Below are 13,114 nucleotides of genomic sequence, written 5' to 3' on the forward strand. Positions count from 1 at the left end.
AACCTCTTCAACCAGCCGCCCCACACACACAGGTGTCCCTCCCCACGAGCGACATTGAGGTGACCACACCCACTTTGGCCACACCCACCCAATCTTCCATGACCACCACAGCCACACCCACCCAGTAGGCCACGCCCACCTGGCACCCAGTGATACATAAGTGGGTTTTGGGTTGCAGTTTGGGCACTCGGTCTCTAAAAGGTTCTCCATCACTGCTGTACACCTATAGAACAGATTTGCCCTGGAGATGTGAATGGCTTTGATCCTTCCACAAGTCCTCGGAGACCTGGCTTTTCTCCGTATCAGTGTAGCTCTGATACGGGACGTCTGTTTTTTAAAAGAACTGATTTGGATAAGGCACTTTTCAAAGTTTTCAATCTTTGCTCGCTGCTCAGAGTTCTTCTGGTGAGATGGATGGGCTTGTTTAATAGTTAAATAAAATGCTAAACATTTTAGTATATATATATTTTTTAGCATTTTACCTTGATTCCCCCTCCCCTCCTTCTTGAGAATGTGAAAGAAGGACATTAAGATACAAGCTGTGGTGCCCTCATTTGGTAGACCTTCAAGTCTTCAACGCTCCAATTAAGACTTGTAAAATCTCTTTTATGTTGGACTTAAAAATGGATACAGAGGAGTTTTTTCTCTCCCCAATATTTTCTGCACGGAAAATCAGAACTTATCATAATGTTAATGGCAATGGCAATGGTACTTAGACTTCATAGTGCTTTTACAGCCCTCTCTAAGCGATTTAGAGAGTCAGCATATTTGCCTCCAACAATCTGGGTCCTCATTTTACCGACCTCAGAAAGATGGAAGGCTGAGTCAACCTTGAGCCGGTCAGGATCGAACTGATGGCAGTCGGCAGAATTAGCCTGCAATACTGCATTCTTAAATGGGTTTCATTCAGATTTCTTTTTCTTATACAATTTTTTATGCCAAGTCTCCGTTTTGAGTACAGCTCACGGTCCCACTCAGATCAATGACAAAATTATCCATCCACAGAAATGGCTCTAGATCACGTTCATCTGTGACCTGGTGGGAATCTGCAATCAACAGCAATTTTTTTTTTGGTTAAGTCTAACCCCAAATAGCCAGATAGGAGAAAACACAACTGGAAAATGCTACCGCTTAAAAACTTTGTTTAAAGAAAGACCAAAACAAATGTGAATCTTCTTCCCACCGCTGTGAAATATCAGTTGCTGTGCAATGTAATCCAAATGAAATCATAAGCAGGTATGTCGACATTCCGATTTTCTTTGGCCTCTGGCAAACGGAAGCTGTTAGAAAGGCAGCGTATTAATCCAAAACTCCCCGATAAATTTATCGTATAAGTGGTTGATAAACCCTTCAGGATTTTTACGTACAACTTTCTGGTTTCCAAGCACTTTGACCGTTCAAGGTTCTTCTCCAAATAATTGGGGGGGGGGGGGAGAAAGTGACATGACCGAAGGAGAGGAGAAAAAAAATAATAATCACTATTTTTCCTTAAAACATATTCACATTCTTTAGCCTGATTTGTAAAAAGGCCATTTAAAGGAGCAAATTACCTCAAACAAAACCCCCGCTTCTCTTGTGGAGAATTTGAGCAACAGGGCGAAGAATACAAAATAGAGAAAATAAAGAAAAAAGCTGTTCTCAACTTATCTGGGTGCAATTTTAACAAAGTGGCCTTTTTGTTCCCAGAAATAAAGGCCCAACACATACATGGTGCTTTAATTTCTTCAAAGCCACTCTGGCATCCCCACTGTGAATGGCCTGGCTATGGAATGTATCTGCCCTCTGGCAATTCATTTTGCTTTGAAGGTTAGGTCTGGGGGTGGGATTGGACATGGAGGAGGAGGAGGAGGTCCCACTTAACCCTTAAAAGGTTAGTTTTGGAGAGTTGACTCATGAATCAATCAAATTCCGGACTTGGGTGAACATTGAAGCCATCAAGTAGATGATTCTTCCTCTTGGAAGATGCCCAAGTCCATTAGGTTACACCTTCTATCCATTTTATTGATCAGTAGCCCATCTTTACTATTTTTATGAATATCTGAAGGCGGCAAACATGTCCGGCAAACTTTCCTTCTCCTGTTTTCCCCATAACAACAACCTTGTGAGGTGAGTTGGGTTGAGAGAAAGAGACTGGTCCAAGGTCAGCCAGCTGGCTTTCGTGGATAAGGCGGGACTGGAACTTACAATCTCCTGCTGACTGGCCCAAAGTCACCCAGCCACCTTTCATGGTTAAGGGAAGACTAAAACTCAAGATCTCCTGGTGACTGGCCCAAAGTCACCCAGCCAGCTTTCATGGTTAAGGGAAGACTAGAACTCAAGATCTCCTGCTGACTGGCCCAAAGTCACCCAGCCAGCTTTCATGGTTAAAGGAAGACTAGAACTCAAGATCTCCTGCTGACTGGCCCAAAGTCACCCAGCCAGCTTTCATGGTTAAAGGAAGACTAGAACTCAAGATCTCCTGCTGACTGGCCCAAAGTCACCCAGCCAGCTTTCATGGTTAAGGGAAGACTAGAACTCAAGATCTCCTGGTGACTGGCCCAAACAAAGTCACCAAGCCAGCTTTCATGGTTAAGGGAAGACTAGAACTCAAGACTGGCCCAAAGTCACCCAGCCAGCTTTCATGGTTAAGGGAAGACTAGAACTCAAGATCTCCTGCTGACTGGCCCAAAGTCACCCAGCCAGCTTTCATGGTTAAGGGAAGACTAGAACTCAAGATCTCCTGCTGACTGGCCCAAACAAAGTCACCCAGCCAGCTTTCATGGTTAAGGCAGAACTAGAACTCACAATTTGAGGCCCCTCCCAACTCTCTTGTTCTGTATTCTGATAAACTGCTGTGTGCACTGTCTTGATCCAAATTGGGAGCCTGCAGACCCGTTTTGTGATTGGCCAGGCCTAGCCAAGGCAACCATTTGAAGAACCACAGCTCTTTGGTGAAACTGACCAAGTCTGTATTCTTCACATTCCAAACATACTTAAATCTTCACCAATATTAAAACAGAATAAAACGCAGAGGGAGAAGGTAAACATGTCTTAAGAGTGAATGAACAAACAATCAACGCAAAACTACGTCCTACGCATAGGATCGAACAAACTGGAACATTTAACCTTGGGATGAGAAAACCAAAAGGGGGTACCATAACATTCTTCAAATACCTGAGAGGACACCTGCCAGAACAAGCTCAATACGCTGCAAGTTACATTCCAGAATGCAGGACAGGGAATCTAAGGTTTAAGCTATAGGAAGGCAGTTTCCGGCCGAAGGTAAGGACAAACCTCCTTCCAGTAAGATCAGAGTTGGTTAACTTTGGAGCTAGTTATCCAGCCATACGGTAGCTCTCCTTAGTTGAAGAGGTTAAAGTAAAGGCTGGACAGCCATAGGCCAGGAATGCCTTTCAAATGGATATTTGCACAGAACAGGGTTGGATTGGATGGCCTAATTTGTTCCTTCCAATTCTACAATTCTGTATTTAAAATCCAGAGAGAGAGACATAGAAATGGATGATACATGATAAATAGAGACAGACAGACAAATGGATGATAGATAGATGATAAATATATCTATCTGTCTATCTATCTATCTATCTATCTATCATCTATAATCTATCTATCTATCTATCTATCTATCTATCTATCTATCTATCTATCTATCTATCTATCTATCTATCTATCATCTATCTATCTATCGAGATAGATAGATAGATAGATAGATAGATAGATTATAGATTATAGATCTATCTATCTATCTATCTATCTATCTATCTATCTATCTATCTATCTATCTATCTATCTATCTATCTATCTATCTATCATCTATCTATCTATCGAGATAGATAGATAGATAGATCTCATCTTTCCTACTCACCGTCTCCTACTGGTAGCTTATGATTTATCACTTGTTTATGTCTTATGATTTATGATCTATGATTTATCACTTTGTTGTTTGTATGTACACTGAGAGCTTCTGCTCACTTGACCAATAAACAATTGTTGTCTAGTCTAGTCAATGGATAGATTATATATAATCTCTATATAATCTCTCTCTCTACACCCACCCACACAATCTCTATACAAATACACACACAAATGCATTATATACCCTTTCTTTCTTTCTTTCTTTCTTTCTTTCTTTCTTTCTTTCTTTCTTTCTTTCTCTTTCTTTCTTTCTTTCTTTTCCTTCCTTCCTTCCTTCCTTCCTTCCTTCCTTCCTTCCTTCCTTCCTTCCTTCCTTCCTTCCTTCCTTCCTTCCTACTTTTTATTGCATATATAACTGAATTTTATAGTCTGCATCTTTGGGGCATTTTCAAATATTTCTATATTTTTAACACATTTTAACACATTCTTTTTTTTTCTTCAGTAGGAGCTCACATTTGTTACAGTCTTAATTCAACAATGAAAAAAGATGTGTATCTAATGAAGACTGCACTTTCCACTCTGCAAAATCTAATTTTATTTTTTTTAACGGTGTCGTTAATAAACTAACATATAAATCCAACAATGTTAAAATTTAGCTACACTAAAATTTAAAAAAAAACAGATAACCTCACTGAGGCCTTTGAAAGTCCTTTACGACAACACAATTGCAACATCAAGAGACTAAAGCCTTGTTAGGAAGTCCTGGATAAATAACAAATATTGAAACATCAAGAGGCTAAGAAAGCTACTTTTATCGTCTCCAGTCTTGTATCTAATTTCTTGGATTCAAACAAAATGAAACCAACGTGAACAATGCTTGGTTTGTTCCCCATACATCCTCACGAAACAAACCATCCACAGCTACCTTGGATTGTCCCGTAATATCAGAACCACATAAATGCTGGGTATTTGAATATTTGGATGTAGTCCTTGACAACAGGGAGGGAGAGCACGGAATAATAACATACTCACCTTGACAGCCCACCGCAGGGTCACCCCAGAAATATTCCTGACATTCCGTACAGGTGCGTCCCCCGAATCCTGGCATACATTGGCACTGCCCGGTGAACTATTAATTTAAAAGAGAGGGGGGAAATCAACTTTAGACCAGTGATTAATCCATACTAAAACCAGGCTGGTCATAATACGGATCCATAATTGGGAACTTTCCCATTATTATTATCTAAGGGAACACCTGCTGCCGGCATCAACTTCCCATCGTCCAGTGCACTCCCACAGGGAGGGCCTTCTTAGGGTACCGCCGGTTAAGGAATGCCGGCGGGTTATTCCCAGGGGAAGGGCGTTCTCTGTGGGCGCGCCGGCCCTTTGGAACCAACTTCCCACGGAGCTTAGGACTGCCCCCCGACCTTCGCTCATTTCGCCGGGACTTGAAAACCTGGTTCTTCGAGCTGTCTGGCCCAGACTGAAGGGTTTTAATTATTTAATTAATGGGGTTTTAGTCTAAATCCAGGGATTTAATTTAATCTTAGTTTTAATTGTTTTAATTTTGTATGTGATGTATTTTAATTTTTTTAATTTTTCCCTGTAAACCGCCCTGAGTCCTACAGGAATAGGGCGGTATATAAATTTAAATAAATAAATAAATAAATAAATAAATAAATAAATAAATAAATAAATAAATAAATAAATAAATATTATTATTATTATTATTATTACTACTACTACTACTACTACTACTATTTTGATTATTATGCCACCCTTAGCTCCGAAAAAGCCTCCTTACCTCATTGCAAGACGGGCCGAAGGAATGCTCCAGATTACAGGCGCAGGGTTCGCACCCGGTCCCGCTGCTCAGCTGCCACGTGTTTGGAGCACAACGATCACAGTTCTGCCCGACCACATTAGGGAGACACTGACACTGGCCCGTTTCTGTCTCACACTCACAGTCTTCAGAGCTGCTGCAACGCTGACGCGCCGTTCCCAGGTAATTGCAGACACATTCTGGAACGAAGGAGTAGCAAAAACTACCGCCTGTCTTGCAGTGCGTTTGGTGGAAGAAGAAGTAGTTATACCACAGAGAAGATCTCAGAACAATTTTCCAGAAGCCAGCCGCAACTTCAGAGAGTTTTCCTACCAGCAGCTGAAAATGGAAACTCTTGCGTTGTTAGGTGGATTAATGAGATCTGAATAAATATGATTGAAATGTCTTTTTTTTAAAAAAAAATCTATTCAGGTGGGCAGTTTTGAACTACAGCTACTGCTCCACTTACAACCGTTCATTTAGCAGCCGCTCAAAGTTACAACGGCACTGTTTCTCACACTTACAACCGTTGCAGCATTTCCCCATGGTTGTGTGATCAAAATTTGGGTGCTTGGAAACTGGCATGTACTTATGACGGTTGCCTTCTGACTAGCAAAACGCAATGGGGGGAAAAAGCCAGATTCGCTTCACGACGGCGTGATTCACTTAAAAATCGCAGTAATCTGTCTAACAACTGTGGCAAGGAAGTCGTAAAATGAGGCAAAACTCACTTAACAACAGAAACTTTGGCCTCAGTTGTAGCTGTAAGTCGAGAATTGCCTGCAGTTGATACGATGAGGGAATCCTATCAATCGCTCTGAGAAAATAAGATTTATAATTCAAAAGACCTGGAGAAAACTATATTAGGCTGATTTCTGTGGCCATACCTGCTTTTTTCGGCTAATATCCATTCCTTAATTGCTAGTCTATTAATGTGTGATAGGGACGCGGTGGCTCAGTGGGTTAGGACGCTGAGCTTGTCGATCAGAAGGTCGGCAGTTTGGCGGGTCGAATCCCGAGTGCCGCGTAACAGAGTGAGCGCCTGTTACTCGTCCCAGCTTCTGCCAACCTAGCAGTTCGAAAGCACGTCAAAATGCAAGTAGAAAAATAGGGACCACTCCGGTGGGAAGGTAACAGCGTTCCGTGCGCCTTTGGCGTCTAGTCATGCCGGCCACGTGACCACGGAACGTCCTCGGACAAGCGCTGGCTCTTCGGCTTTGAGACGGAGATGAGCACCGGCCCCTAGAGTCGGAAACGACTAGCACGCATGTGCGGGGGAAACTTTTACCTTTACCTTTAATGTGTGATTGGTATATATAAGTTTAAATAGGTTATCCCTCTATAAGAAGCATAAAAGCCAATGCCACATTAAAGATATTGATGTTTTTCCTATTCTCACATCCTCTTCCTACTGAATTTAAAAAAAATAAATCCATTTTTTCCTCAACACAACACATTCCCCCTCTAATGTCTGAAGGTTGGAAGTCTTCCGTTCATAGAGGGCAACAATAAATGTTAATAAAAAGAAGTTCCCACTCCTCAAAGCTTCTTTTCAGCGTACACAAAAGTTACCAAGCTAAGCAAACCCATTGCAAAACGTACTTCTTTGGCCTTCTCAAGATAAGCCCTGTCTAATTAGATGTTGGGGTTAAAATCTGAGCAGGCTTGTAATCCACAAAAGCCTATTCATGCCAAAGCAGACTCATCTCTTGACCTTTGAAGATTTTTTAATCTCCCCCACGGAGGAATTTCCAGTATTTGCTCCAGTAAATTACACCCTGCCCTGGAATTGGAAAAAGGCTAGAATGCAACTTAAGGGCAGATTCCCAGTAAATTTTTTTTAAAAAGGATTTCTGATCTCCAGGTGAGGAAATGACTTTGTCCCCTCATCCTTCCCAAATTCCATGAGTGAAATGGGTACCGTTTAGATGCTTTGAAAGGAATCAAGCTGAAAAGGGAATTTTCAGCTGATGACTTCTTAATCTGTAAGTTAGGTCAGGGCTTTTCAACCAGTGGTACGGGGTACCACCTGTGGTCCATTGGCACCTGGCAGGTGGTACGCCACCTGTGGTCATTGGCACCTGGCAGGTGGTACACGGCCATCCTGGAAAAGTGGTAGCGGGGGAGGGGAATGAGCTGAACCAGTGGCAGCACTACACAAGCCTGAGCGAGAGACGGCTGGAGCTGCAAGGCTGTCAGGGGTCAGCGGAAGCGCCAGCATCAGTGCTTCTTCGGGGCTGTCAGGGCTCAGCGGAAGCACCAGGATCAGTGCCAGGATCCAGCTGGAGCTCAGCGCTGATCCCGGCGCTTCTGAGCCCAGAAGAAGCGCCGATCAGCTGGAATGTTGCAGTATCTCCAGGGTCTTGTGATTTACATTCAGATGCTTGGCAACTGATTCATATTTATGACGGTCACAGTGTCTCAGGGTCATGTGAAATGACCACAACCTGCTGCAACCACCCAGCAGATGGGGGGGGGAGGGAATAAAAACCAAACACACACCCCCCACTCCACACCCGCTGCCAATCCTCAACAGAAATGCTCACAACAATGAAAACCTCGGACAGGAGGAAGAGCACCGCCAGGCAGCCAGGCAGGTGTCTTGCTCGGCTGTGGCTTGGGGGGCACTTTTTCCAGTGCCATTGTAACTTCGAACAGTCAGTAAGCGAACTGTTGTAAGTCGAGGACTCCCTGTACTTCATCACTTTTTTTCTTTCTCTCTTTCTTTTTGGTCATCAAGTTTTTGACACCTTGCTAGGCAACTGGTGGTACTCGGATGTTGCCATATCCTAAAAGTGGTAAAATGGGTGAAAAGGTTGAAAAGCCCTGAATTAGGCTTTCATGAAGAAATTGAATTGAGCGTGCAGAAAATGGAGACGACAATGTGTAGGATCAGAGTTCCCCGACCTTTCTGGGTGGGCAGTCCGCAAGTGGGCTGAGAGTACATGTGGCGCTCACGCAAGTGAAGCTCCGACAGCCCATGCGGCTTGCACGAATGGCGCATGTTGACGCTTTGGCAAGTGAGCCCAGAGTGCAAATGACGTTTACGGGAATGAGGCCAAGAGCGGCTGTGACATTCGCACGAGGGGGACCCCGAGCACCAATGATGTTTGCGCCAGTGAGGCCCGATCGCCCGCAATCCTCGCATGAGTGGGGCCCTGAGCACCTGTGACGCTCGCGCGAGTAAGCCCTGAGTCCCTGTGATGCTCGTGCAAGTGAGGCCTGAGGGCCCACAAGGCTTGCACCTGTGGGTCCCCAAATGCCTGCGGGGCTCATACGAATGGGGCCGTGAGCCCCTGCGATGGTCGCGCCAGTGGGGCCCGGCCGCCTGTGACACTTGCACAAGTGAGGTCCAAGTACCTGTGATGCTCAAGTGAGTGGGGCTGCGTGGATGCGCAATCATGCACATGCGCCAGCCATCCATCCACATGGCCCGGTTGCAAATAATCTATGAACCGGTATTGGGCTGCGGCCCACAGGTTGGGGATCTCCCGGTGTAGATCTCGCGATTCAAAAGCTGACCTCTTTGCAAATATCTAAGGCCAAGTGGGACCCACAACAGTCAAAGGCAGAGGTCCCTGTCCACTTACTTCTGCAATCCTGCTGAAGAGGCCAGCCATAGTAGCCAGGTTTACACTCTTGGCAGTGTTGGCCTTGGGTGTGAAACAAACACTTGAGGCACAAGCCTGTCTTCTTGTCACAGGCCTCCGGATCAGAGGAATCGATGTTGTTGTTACAATGGCAGGGCTGGCAAGTCCCACCAACCTCTTCAGGGTTTCCAAAGAAGCCAGAGGCACATTCATCGCATCGGCTTCCTGTTCAGCCAGCAATCAAAGAAAAAAGAAAAATCGTCAGCCAATTATTATTAATTTATATCCTGCCTTTATTATTTTTTTTTTTACAAAGTCAGCTATATTGCTGGCTGAGGAATTCTGGGAGTTGAAGTCCACCAGTCTTAACGTTGCCAAGGTTGAGGACCCCTGAGTTAAGAGTTATTTCACAACCCCATTTACCTTTATATCCTCTCGCACAAATGCACACCACTTGTAACGTTATCCGGTCTTGATAACAGCCACTGGCAAACTGGCGCCCACTTTCCGGACCATCTGGGCATGGGCAAGGACGGCAGTGATCCCCTGATCCCAAGACTGGATCTCCATAATAACCATCAAGGCACCTACATTTTATAGTACACGATACAGCACGGATGTGCTGAAAATAGTACCCATGTAGTTCTTCAGGTTTTTCTCTAAGTGCAATATAAAGAACGCAGCCTACAGCTGTAACACCACCACCTCCCTTTATTTCTTTATTCCATTTTTATCCCACAGTAATCTCACATCTCTGGGTGGTTACTAGGTCCCAATCAAAGGAGGAGCTGTTGCTCTTCCCGAAGGATGCTTTGTGAAAAAGCTCTGTTTTTAATCACTTCCTAAAAGCTACAATAGGCCTTTGGTGCTGGAGAAGACTCCTGCGAGTCCCTTGGACTGCAAGGCGATCAAACCGGTCAGTCCTAGAGGAGATCAACCCCGAATTCTCTTTAGAAGGCCAGATCCTGAAGCTGAAACTCAAATACTTTGGCCCCCTAATGAGAAGGAAGGACTCACTGGAGAAGAGCCTCATGCTGGGAAAGATTGAGGGCAAGAGAAGAAGAAGGGGATGACAGAGAACGAGGTGGCTGGATGGAGTCACTGAAGCAGTAGGCGTGAGCTTAAATGGACTCCAGAAGATGGTAGAGGACAGGAAGGCCTGGAGGAACATTGTACATGGGGTCGCGATGGGTCGGACACAACTTCGCAGCTAACAACAACAACAAAAGCTACAAAAAGAATTCCGGGAGTTAGAAGAGAATCGAACTGGAAGGGACCTTGGAGGTCTTCTAGTCCAGCCCCCTGCTCAAGCAGGAGAACCTATATCATCTCAGACAAGGGACTGTCTAGCCTCTTCTTAAAAACCTCCAGTGATGGAGCACCCGCAACTTCTGGTGGCAAGTCGTTCCACTGGTTTAATTGTCCTCGCTGTTAGGAACTATCTCCTTAATTCCAGGTTGCTTCTCTCCTTGATTAGTTTCTATCCATTGTTTCTTGTCCTGCCTTCTGGGGCTTTGGAGAATAAGTTGACCCCCCTCCTCCTCTTTGTGGCAGCCCCTCAAATAGTGGAACACTGCTATCATGTCCCCCCTAGTCCTTCTTTTCTTTAGACTGGCCAAACCCAAATCCTGCAGCCGTTCTTCACATGTTTTAGTCTCCAGGCCTTTGATGAATTCCACAAGTCTTAAAAAGCGGCCAAGGTTGGAGACCCCTGATCTTAAAACTGGCATTGGAAAAACCAAGTTCTCTTCCTGCCCCCTCAAAGAAGCCATACCTCTCACAATTGAGGCCTGAGGTGTGATCACGACAATGCAAGCACTGGCCACTGTAGGGATCACACTCGTCTGCATGACCGTTGCACTGGCAGGGCTGGCAGCTTGGGAACCCCCAGTGTCCGGGCAAACATCTGTCACACTGGCGGCCGTAAATTCCATGGAAACAGTGGCACTGCCCGGTCTCCGGGTGGCAGAAGGCGTTTGCAGAAGCTTGGACGTGACATTCGCAGGCTACACACACACAAAAAAAGCATAGAGATATCAGGATGAAATGGAAAGTCAGCGCCATCCATAGTCGCCGGGTTGTGGCTTTTTAAATGTCCAGCTAGTTCAGGGCTAGGCAACCTCGGCTCTTTTATGACTCGTGGACTTCAACTCCCAGAATTCCTTAGCCAGCCACGCTGAGGGGAAAGGGAGAGGTTTCCAAGCTGAAGCATGCTGGCTCAGGAATTCTGGGAGTTGAAGTCCACGAGTCATAAAAGAGCCAAGGTGGCCTACCCCTGAACTAGGCCTAGGCCGCTTTATGACTCGTGGATTTCAACTCCCAGAATTCCTCAGCCAGCCACGCTGAGGGGAAAGGGAGAAGTTTCCAAGATGAGCCATGCTGGCTCAGGAATTCTGGGAGTTGAAGTCCACGAGTCATAAAAGAGCCAAGGTGGCCTACCCCTGGACTAGGTCTAGGCCGCTTTATGACTTGTGGACTTCAACCCCCAGAATTCCTGAGCCAGCCACGCTGAGGGGAAAGGGAGAGGTTTCCAAGCTGAGCCATGCTGGCTCAGGAATTCTGGGAGTTGAAGTCCACGAGTCATAAAAGAGCCAAGGTGGCCTACCCCTGAGCTAGTTCATTACCACCGTGAGGCAGACTAAGTCTTCAACAATAGAAGAAAATACTTGTAGCTCAGAGTTGAACTGTGGGGTCCTTGGTGCTCCCTGAGCTGGGTGGTTTTCTTGCAGACGTTTCATTACCCAACTAGGTAACATCATCAGTGCTAGAAGAGAGGGGGGTTTGCAAAGAGGAGAAGGGGAGGGGAAGGAGGAGGAGGGGAGGGGGAGAGGAAAGAGGAGGACTCTGGGGTCCTTGGTGCTCTCTGTGGGGTCTCATCAGTGTTAGAAGGGAGGGGGATTTGCAGGGAGGAGGAGGAAGAGGAGGAAGAAGAAGAGGAGAAGGACTGTGGGGTCCTTGGTGTTCTCTGAGCTTAGTTTTTTTCTTGCAGACATTTTGTTACCCAACTAGGTAACATCATCAGTGCTGGTTTGGCAATGAAACATCTGCAAGGAAACCACCAAGCTCAGAGAGCACCAAGCACCCCACAGATTTGTCTTTTTACCTTAGTTCATGAGGATTTTTTACAGATGCGACACAAGAGAGAAACCAACAGATTCTTTTTTCTCAATTCTTGCCAAGTAACATTACAGAACAATATCGGGGTCTCCGGAACGAAGACAGAACTTACGTCTGCATCCAGTGGGTCCAAAGCCAAAGGTGCCTGGGGCACATTTATCGCATCTTCGGCCAACAACATTTGGTCGACACTGACAATGGCCTCCGTTGGGATCGCACACCGAACTCAGTGCACCTTGTGGGTCGCACTGGCAAGCTTTAAAAAAAAAAGGAGAAAGATAGATATTTGGAACAAGTTATTCCTTCCTTCCTTCCATCCCTTCGCTCATTCCTTCAATCTGTATAGCCTCCCACCTGACTCTGGCTGCGGAACAATATCAGGCAAAGCTAAAACAACCGCACCACACATGGAAACGTGAAAATGCACAAAAGCCAAGGAAATGGCAAACAGCTTGCTAAAACAGCTGATATAGGCAAGCATCCCAGTCTTCATTCTTTATAAAGAATGTGTGTGGTATTTATATGGGGCCTGTTGTGTATGTGGCTTTTTTCAATCTTGATTGGAGTGTGTACCACCACCCCAATCGACATCATAACATCACCAGACAAAAAACAGTATACAGATTCTGCTGGAGGGAGGCTCCCCAAAATTGGGCTCCAGAACAAGTCGGAACGCTTGGAAGACCAACCAATATCTCCGATCCCGGAGATCGACCCAGATCGGAATCCTGCA

At 45.3% G+C, this 13,114-nt stretch overlaps 1 protein-coding gene across 1 annotated transcript in view; it reads right to left on the reverse strand.

Moving 5' to 3' along the window:
* LAMB1 (laminin subunit beta 1) overlaps nt 1-13,114 on the reverse strand; it is a 70,919-nt gene that overhangs the window by 19,927 nt on the left and 37,878 nt on the right. Inside the window, exons 18-23 of the mRNA XM_081330714.1 lie at nt 12,494-12,637; nt 11,039-11,270; nt 9,688-9,851; nt 9,265-9,489; nt 5,657-5,874; nt 4,885-4,981 (exon numbers count right to left, since the gene is read on the reverse strand). Coding sequence (XP_081186840.1) covers nt 4,885-4,981; nt 5,657-5,874; nt 9,265-9,489; nt 9,688-9,851; nt 11,039-11,270; nt 12,494-12,637 — 1,080 coding nt within the window. The remainder of the gene's footprint in view (nt 1-4,884; nt 4,982-5,656; nt 5,875-9,264; nt 9,490-9,687; nt 9,852-11,038; nt 11,271-12,493; nt 12,638-13,114) is intronic.

Source organism: Vipera berus (assembly GCF_964194415.1).
Source record: "Vipera berus genome assembly, chromosome: 6".
Classification (NCBI taxonomy): Eukaryota; Metazoa; Chordata; class Lepidosauria; order Squamata; family Viperidae; genus Vipera; species Vipera berus.